This window comes from Oncorhynchus tshawytscha, linkage group LG26, assembly GCF_018296145.1.
Source record: "Oncorhynchus tshawytscha isolate Ot180627B linkage group LG26, Otsh_v2.0, whole genome shotgun sequence".
Classification (NCBI taxonomy): domain Eukaryota; kingdom Metazoa; phylum Chordata; class Actinopteri; order Salmoniformes; family Salmonidae; genus Oncorhynchus; species Oncorhynchus tshawytscha.
The window spans coordinates 39,478,994-39,489,065 of NC_056454.1; the positions used below are offsets into that span (position 1 = coordinate 39,478,994).

The 10,072-nt window shown below is 46.4% G+C and overlaps 1 protein-coding gene across 7 annotated transcripts in view; it reads right to left on the reverse strand.

The window, feature by feature from the left end:
• Window positions 1-10,072, reverse strand: part of LOC112225616 (DNA-binding protein SATB2) — a 95,819-nt gene that overhangs the window by 23,942 nt on the left and 61,805 nt on the right. For all 7 annotated transcript variants that reach the window (XM_042306622.1, XM_042306625.1, XM_042306620.1 and 4 more), the window contains exons 4-5: window positions 2,656-2,782; window positions 120-243 (exon numbers count right to left, since the gene is read on the reverse strand). In XM_042306622.1, the coding sequence (XP_042162556.1) occupies window positions 120-243; window positions 2,656-2,782 (251 nt within the window). The remainder of the gene's footprint in view (window positions 1-119; window positions 244-2,655; window positions 2,783-10,072) is intronic.

Below are 10,072 nucleotides of genomic sequence, written 5' to 3' on the forward strand. Positions count from 1 at the left end.
ATGCTGAACCTGCTTAGCAACAGAGGTTGTTAAGCCCCCCACCCACCAATTGTGAGAGAATTTAGCAGATCAGTGTAGTAATGGACTGTTGTGGAGGTTTGATAGGGCTGAAGTATTACCTGTGACAGTGGGCACTCCTTAGCCAGTGTGCTTTGGTTCATCTCCTTGAGAAGCTCCTTAAGAGCGTTCCTCACCGTGGCGTGGTTCCACTGCTCTGACGGAAGATCCTCCAGCTTGGCAAAGCTACAGAATGTTAAACGAAGTCAGTCACATACTTCCTGTCCTGGGGCTGGTTGCACCTAGCCTGGGTAAACTAGACTGAACACTCCATTCAGGTTGCACCAGCTTTGTGTAAGTTCCTCACTACATCATACTGAATTTTTTAAGTCATCATTCTTGTCAATAACTAGGGAATTGGAATGCTCATTCATACACTATATATACAAAAGTATGTGGACACCCCTTGAAATGAGTGGATTACGCTATTTCAGCCACACCGTTATTGATTGGTGTATAAAATTGCTCGCACAGCCATGCAATCTCCATAGACAAACATTGGCAGTAGAATGGCCCGTACTGAAGAGCTCAGTGAATTTCAACATGGCACCGTCATAGGATGCCACCTTTCCAGCAAATCATTTTGTCAACTGTATGTACTGTTATTGTGAAGTGGAAATGTCTAGGAGCAACAATGGCTCAGCCGCAAAGTGTTCGTCGGGAGCTTCATGAAGTTGGTTTCCATGGCCGAGCAGCCGCACACAAGTGTAAGATCACCATGTGCAATGCCAACCGCTGGCTGGAGTGGTGTAAAGCTCGGCGCCAATGGAAACGCGTTCTTTGGAGTAATGAATCACGTTTCATTTGGTGGAGGAGGAATAATGGTCTGGGGCTTTTTCATGGTTCGGGCCCCTTAGTTCCAGTGAAGGGAAATGTTAACGCTACAACAATAATGTTTACATATCTTGCATTACTCATCTCATATGTATATACTGTATTCTATACTATTCTACTGTATATTAGTCTGTTCCACTCTGACATCGCTCGTCCATATGTATACAGTCTTAATTCATTCCTACTTAGATGTGTGTGTGTATATGTTGTGTAATTTGTTAGATATTACTGCACTGTCGGAGCTAGAAGCACAAGCATTTTGATACACCCGCAATAACATCTGCTAAACACATGTATGTGACCAATAACATTTGATTTGATTTTAAGTCTGTGCTTCCAACTTTGTGGCAACAGTTTGGGGAAGGTCCTTTTCTGTTTCAGCATGACAATGCCCCCGTGCACAAAGCAAGGTCCATACAGAAATGGTTTGTCGAGATTGGTGTGGAAGAACTTGACTGGCCTGCACAGAGCCCTGACCTCAACTCCATCAAACACCTTTGGGATGAATTGGAACGCCGACTGCGAGCCAGGACTAATCACCCAACATCAGTTCCTGACCTTACTAATGGTCTTGTGGCTGAATGGAAGCAAGTCCCCGCAGCAATGTTCCAACATCCAGTAGAAAGCCTTCCCAGAAGAGTGGAGGCTGTTATAGCAGCAAAGGGGGGGACCAACTCCATATTAATGCCCATGATTTTGGAATGAGATGTTCGACGAGCAGGTGTCCACATACTTTTGGTCATGTCGTGAATCACATCCAGAGACTGTATTATTCCACAAACCACAAATGTATTTGCCTCAACTCCTATCAGTCACTGAGGGCAATACCGGTTGTCAGGTGAAACCATCCCCATGGAGACAGATGTAAACAAAGCTGGATGGTATGCAACAACACAATACCGACCACAATCCACTCATCTGTAGTCTATCTATCTCCATTTATCAGGAACATCTTCACTCACTCTTTGGGAAACTGCAAGTTACTGCAATGAAATCCCTCTGCAAGTTACTGGTATGAAATCCATCTGCAAGTTACTGGTATGAAATCCATCTGCAAGTTACTGGTATGAAATCCATCTGCAAGTTACTGGTATGAAATCCATCTGCAAGTTACTGGTATGAAATCCCTTTGAGAGAGAAAGACAGATAATAGATAAATCTCTGATGCTGGGATCTGGGCTAGCTGTCTCCTTGGATCACTCACAATTTTGATTTTAAACTTAATGTTCCACTTTGGTAAACTGTTGAACTATGAGAATCTATTGTGAAAGTGTAGAATATGCCAAGATGAGATCAGTCCCCCAAAGGAACTCCATTCTGATTCAGTAACTCCAACTAATTCCAACTTCATTCCAACAGTTGGAATGTGTAGTGTAGTCTATCTCCAAAATCCATCTATTTCTAAACAGTGAAAAATCCTTTCAATAAATTGTCACTGTGCGCTTATAAGCTGTGTAGCTAAAGCTGTATCTGCAAATCACATCTCATGAAGCTCCCGACAAACAGTTATTGTGCTGATGTTGCTTCCAGAGGCAGTTTGGAACTCGGTTGTGAGTGATTTTTACAAGCTACGAGCTTCAGCACTCAGTGGTCCCGTCCTGTGAGCTTGGTGCTCATAGACATCTCCACTTCACAATAACAGCACTTAAAATTGACCGGGGCAAGTCTAGCAGGGCAGACATTTGATGAACTGACTTGTTGGAAAGGTGGCAAAGGTGGCCCCTACAGTAACACACACGCTGGGACACACATACACACACACACCTCTGTAGCTGTATGTGGAGAGTGACCATGTGATAGACGTCCAACAGCATGTCAGCCACTGTGGCTTCAGGAGCGTCTGTTAGGAAGTGGATGGGCAGAGGGTTCCAATGGCCCACCTTGATAATGCCTGAGAGAGCGAGAGCGAGAGAGAGAGAGAGGTAATATAGAGGTCAACTTTACACACAGCTAATATAGAGGTCAACTTTACACACAGCTAATATAGAGGTCAACTTTACACACAGGTAATATAGAGGTCAACTTTACACACAGCTAATATAGAGGTCAACTTTACACACAGCTAATATAGAGGTCAACTTTACACACAGGTAATATAGAGGTCAACTTTACACACAGGTAATATAGAGGTCAACTTTACACACAGCTAATATAGAGGTCAACTTTACACACAGCTAATATAGAGGTCAACTTTACACACAGGTAATATGGAGAGGTAGATTCTGACATTTATCCAGGTTTCTCCAAACATAAAATTTTGATTTGTACGTTTTAGATTGATTAATTGATTGATTGATTTAAGCATTCAGTCCTGATGCTTAAGTTAAGGGTTTAGGTTTGTGATACGGTTCAGTCCTGAATGGTTAAGTTAAGGGTTAAGGTTTGTGATAGGGTAAAAAAATGTCAACCTTGGGATTGAACACTCAACCTTTGATCCGGAGTCATGTGATTATTGATGGTAATAATGCTCACTGTTGCCCCTAGTGGACGGTTTTTAGGGCATTTCCCAATATCCTCAGGACATGTACAGAAATGGTCAAGTCCATTTCAAGTCAATCTTGAGCGATCTGTGCTAACAATGTGCCAGTTGGCACATGACTCCCTATCGGTCTCCCTATCGGTCTGAGTGTGTGAACGTGTGTGTTTGCTGTCTGTGTTTGTGTTTACGTGCCCATGGATATCTGTCAAGGTGTGTGTGTGTGTGTGTATGTGTGTGAAGGTCTTTCTCTCCCAGTGTAGCAGTTCATTCAGCAAGGCTGTAAAGCAGACAGAGGGAACAACAGATAAAACCTTATCTAATAGAATCTTATCAGCTATGGAAGAGACAACCAACCAGCTAGCCCAATCCCCCCCCTCACACACACACACACACACACACCTGGTCTGCCACTAGTCTTTTATAGCAGGGGAGAAGAGCAGAAGACGTCAACGCAGCAGACAGACAAGACAGTGTGTGAGGGGGTAACTCGTCAACCCACTCACTAATACCTGCAATAAAACAGGTCAATGATTGTTTGATCAACCCAAATTGAAGGACGTAAAAGAGGCGCTCGTTGTGTGAGGGATGGGTGGGATGGGCTGGGCTGGGCTAACAGGGTGATAAGAGGTAACTTTTCTATAGAATAGATTTGTCAGCGTTGGGAGAGAACCCTAACTCCTGCCACCACTAATCCAGTGGTACAGGCTTTTGTTACAGCCCAGCATTTTTTTTTAAAAGACCTTCCGTACAATTGACCACTATATTGCAGGCTTTAGTTACAGCCCAGCCTTAAAACACAAAAAATGACCTGCAGTATAATTGACCACTATATTGTAGGCTTTAGTTACAGCCCAGCCTTAAAACACAAAATATGGCCTGTAGTATAATTGACCACTATATTGCAGGCTTTAGTTACAACCCAGCCTTAAAACACAAAAAAATGACCTGCAGTATAATTGACCACTATATTGCAGGCTTTAGTTACAGCCCAGCCTTAAAACACAAAAAAATGACCTGCAGTATAATTGACCACTATATTGCAGGCTTTAGTTACAGCCCAGCCTTAAAACACAAAAAATGTTCTGCAGTATAATTGACCACTATATTGCCTGAGAGACGAAGACGGTCTAATGTTGCTCGTGGCTGTCATCATTCACCAGAGAAAAAAGACTAAATATGCACATCCAACTGCAGGACAGAAGATCATATCAAAGAAAAAAATGTACGCTCTAACTCTATTATGTTCCAATGGTGATTTAATCACACACACAAAAAAAGACAATGTTCCCGAGTTGGATGTTGGTCAGATCATTATTCCCCCGACAGTAACAGGCTGACCACACCGCTCGCGTCACGTGCATGAGTGTTGAAAAATACATTTTGAAATCTATGTTATTCAATTATTGCACCCACACTGCTCACGCGCGCCAACGAGCGTCTGCGTTGCCAAGGGATAAAATAGAAGTCAGTTCTATTTCTGATGCAGATTGCGCTGCGAGTCCTGCCTCTCCCATCTCCTCATTGGTTAATAGAAGCAGGTACCCACGTGCCATCTCCTCATTGGTTATACCCATGTGGGTGACTGAAAGACGAACGAGGTCAGTGGCAGTAATGCACCTAATATATGAAAGTTGCCAATCGCAATATAAAGTCAAGAGAAGAAAAACCCTGGAAGGAGCAGAGATGACTAGAAACGATTCGGTTGACCGTTTTATGTGTGGATTAATTGGTGGAGTAGAGGACCTTGTGCATTTCAGGTAAAATAACAACTCAATGTTTATATCCCAGGACAAATCATCAAGCAACAACAAGCTAGCTAAAAAGGACAAATTAGCTAGCAACAACAAGCTAGCTAAAAAGGACAAATTAGCTAGCAACAGCAAGCGAATGCTTTTCAACCTGTCCCCAAATTAATATAATTGGTTCAGAGTTTGTTTTGATATTTTAACCTGCGTGTCGTGATCGCGTTTAGTGTAGGGGGACAAAATACATTTATGCACGATGGCGCACGATGGTGCAGCCGGTTTGGGTTCTGTGTAAGAGTTAGAGCAGAGAATAAAGAGATACATCAGTGGAGGCTGCTGACGACTCATAATAATGTCTGGAATGGAGTATATGGAACGGTATCAAACACATACAACCCCATGGACTCCATTCCAGACATTATTATGAGCCTTTTTCCCCTCAGCAGCCTCCACTGAGATACATTATGTCTGATGGTTTGTCCTTCAACACTTTAACACCACATTATACACTGTCCTTCTCTGGAGTTTCTGGCTGTTCCTTCATTTTGGAGCAAAGGCTGTGTCCATCGACAACCTCAATCTACAAACAGAGATAATGAGTGTTCAAGGAGATGGAAAATATCTGTGTAAGATGTTAGGTACAAATAGCAAAAACACACACACACACACACACACACACACACACACACACACACAAAAACACACACACACACACACACACACACACACACACACACACACACACACACACACACACACACACACACACACACACACACACACACACACACACACACAGGGCCTTCCTGAGACTCTGGCTGGCTGGAGCTGTGAAAAGTAAACAATGCTAATTGCATTACTATCCTCTAAATGAGATCCAGACAGGGCCTGGACAGATCCCATCTCTCTCTCTCTCTCCCTTCTCCCATCCCCCTCTTCTCTCTCTCTCTCCCTCTGTCTTTCTCTTACTGGCTGTAGGAGCTCTACATAGATCTAACAGGGATGCTGTCTCACACACACACCGACACAAACACGGAGCCACGTTTGTACATACGTGTGCACACAGAGCTACATGTAATCGTCAAACAGCTCCAGTGTCATGTAAAACACATTTACTTCCTATTCTTTCAAAAAATAGGTGTTAGACTGAGTTGGGTTAAATGACCCAATCTTTTCGTCCCAGCAAGAGGCTGCCTTTCGTTTTCTAGCGTTTCCTCCTCTACTAACAATGTATCTGTGGACAGACACAGTAGATTCCCCAGATACTAAATTAGAGAGGAAAAGCTATGAAGACAGTTTGTGTATAACTGCCCTCTCTCCTCCTTAATCCCTTCACCCTCCTCCTCCCTCTCTCCTTCTCGGTTCCCTTTCTCTCTCCTCTCTCTGTGTGCATTCTGTTTATATAGCTCAGTTAGCTTTAATTTGGAAGAACTGTCTGTTTTCCTCATTGTGTGTCTCATTGTACAGTGGAGGGTAAAGGCTGGCTGGATAGGGGGCCTATGGACAGAGGAGGGTATTTGCTGGCTGGCTAGAGGGCCTAGGGACAGGGGAGAGGAGGGCTGGGTGGCTAGAGGGCCTATGGACAGGGGAGAGGAGGGCTGGCTAGCTAGGGTGCCTAGGGACAGTAGAGGGTATAGGCTTGCTGGCTAGGGTGCCTAGGGACAGTGGAGGAGATAGGCTTGCTGGCTAGGGGGCCTAGAGGCAGTGGAGGGTATAGGATAGGGGGCCTGTGGACAGTGGAGGGTATAGGCTAGGGGGCCTAGGAACAGTGGAGGGTATAGGCTTGCTGGCTAGGGGACCTAGGGACAGTGGAGGGTATAGGCTGTCTGGCTAGGGGACCTAGGGTCATTGGAGGGTATAGGCTGACTGGTTAAGGGGCCTAGAAACAGTGGATATAGTCTAGGGGGCCTGTGGACAGTGGAGAGTATAGGCTAGGGGGCCTGGGGACAGTGGAGGGTATAGGCTAGGGGGCCTGGGGACAGTGGAGGGTATAGGCTAGGGGGCCTGGGGACAGTGGAGGGTATAGGCTAGGGGGCCTAGGAACAGTGGAGGGTATAGGCTAGGGGGCCTAGGGACAGTGGAGAGTATAGGCTAGGGGCCTGGGGACAGTGAAGGGTATAGGCTAGGGGGCCTGGGGACAGTGGAGGGTATAGGCTAGGGGGCCTAGGAACAGCCAGATTAATCTAGATCAACTAACACAGTGAATATGGAGGAGCATGGACGTGCACTCGCAGCTACAGACACACATACTCCCATGCACAGGGGCGCACACAGACACACATACTCCCATGCACAGGGGCGCACACAGACACACATACTCCCATGCACAGGGGCGCACACAGACACACATACTCCCATGCACAGGGGCGCACACAGACACACATACTCCCATGCACAGGGGCGCACACAGACACACATACTCCCATGCACAGGGGCGCACACAAACACACATACTCCCATGCACAGGGGCGCACACAGACACACATACTCCCATGCACAGGGGCGCACACAGACACACATACTCCCATGCACAGGGGCGCACACAGACACACATACTCCCATGCACAGGGGCGCACACAAACACACATACTCCCATGCACAGGGCGCACACAGACACACATACTCCCATGCACAGGGGCGCACACAGACACACATACTCCCATGCACAGGGGCGCACACAAACACACATACTCCCATGCACAGGGGCGCACACAGACACACATACTCCCATGCACAGGGGCGCACACAAACACACATACTCCCATGCACAGGGGCGCACACAGACACACATACTCCCATGCACAGGGGCGCACACAGACACACATACTCCCATGCACAGGGGCGCACACAAACACACATACTCCCATGCACAGGGGCGCACACAGACACACATACTCCCATGCACAGGGGCGCACACAGACACACATACTCCCATGCACAGGGGCGCACACAAACACACATACTCCCATGCACAGGGGCGCACACAAACACACATACTCCCATGCACAGGGGCGCACACAAACACACATACTCCCATGCACAGGGGCGCACACAAACACACATACTCCCATGCACAGGGGCGCACACAAACACACATACTCCCATGCACAGGGGCGCACACAAACACACATACTCCCATGCACAGGGGCGCACACAAACACACATACTCCCATGCACAGGGGCGCACACAGACACACATACTCCCATGCACAGGGGCGCACACAGGCACACATACTCCCATGCACAGGGGCGCACACAAACACACATACTCCCATGCACAGGGGCGCACACAGACACACATACTCCCATGCACAGGGGCGCACACAGACACACATACTCCCATGCACAGGGGCGCACACAGACACACATACTCCCATGCACAGGGGCGCACACAGACACACATACTCCCATGCACAGGGGCGCACACAAACACACATACTCCCATGCACAGGGGCGCACACAGACACACATACTCCCATGCACAGGGGCGCACACAAACACACATACTCCCATGCACAGGGGCGCACACAAACACACATAAGTATTCATACACATGCATAGCATGGTGTATTCATTATCAATGAATCAGTTTTGGTCCCTTGTTATGTGGCTCCTGCTTCATGTCCATATGTAAAAGTAGAAATCATTGTTCCAATTTCCACATAAACATTCTGACTCCCAAAGACGTCCCTTCATGTGGCCAACTGGTGGCTTGTGCCAATGTGTGCCCATCCACACGAACATGTCGGCTTTTCCTCTAATTTTATCACACACACACACACACACACACACACACACACACACACACACACACACACACACACACACACACACACACACACACACACACACACACACACACACACTCCAGTGGAACAAGGCTTAAGCGATGCTGCAGGCTAGCTGCACACACAGAGCTCCTCATTCCAAACTGGTTCCAGGTTGCGCAGCCCCTCAGGCCCCCGATGCCCTTGGCACACACCATGGGAAACCTCACATGCATGAGTCACACAACCTCTCTACTGTACAACCTCTCTACTGTACAACCTCTCTACTGTACAACCTCTCTACTGTACAACCTCTCTACTGTACAACCTCTCTACTGTACATCATCATAACCAAACGCAGAACTCCTATTCATCTGTCTGTCTGGATAAGTGGACACAACAGTGAGGGGGAAAAATACATTCTGCCATTACTGTTTTGTTCTGTGACGTTTTAAGTATGACTGGAAAAGGGATGTGTTTATACCTGACATGCGGCCTTTGTCCGGATCTTGTCCACATTCTGACTGCCCACCTTCTTAGACAAGTGTAGACGATTAAACGATGCATTGCGATCTGATTGCAATCAGATCTTATAAATGTAAACAGACAAGATCAGGACAAAGGACACATGTTAACGACAGGTATAAACAGGGCTAGAGTGTGTGACAGAGAAGGTAGAAGTTACCCCTAACCACTGATACAAGGTCAGATATGTATTTATTTATCTGAAGAAGGGTTAAGGTTAAGAGGTAATGGTTAAAGGTAATCTGATCCTAGATCTGTGGTTAGGGGTAACTTCTGCCTCAAATGTGAGTGACAGGCCTTCTATTCACAACACGCCTACGTAGTCCTACTCACTCCTACTCACTCCTATTCACTCCTACTCACTCCTATTCACAGCCTATTCACCCCTATTCACTCCTATTCACTCATATTCACTCCTATCCACCACCTATTCACTCCTATTCACAGCCTATTCGCTCCTATTCACCGCCTATTCACTCCTATTCACAGCCTATTCATAGTCTATTCACTCCTATTCACCGCCTATTCACTCCTATTCACAGCCTATTCATAGTCTATTCACTCCTATTCACAGCCTATTCATAGTCTATTCACTCCTATTCACAGCCTATTCATAGTCTATTCACTCCTATTCACAGCCTATTCATAGTCTATTCACTCCTATT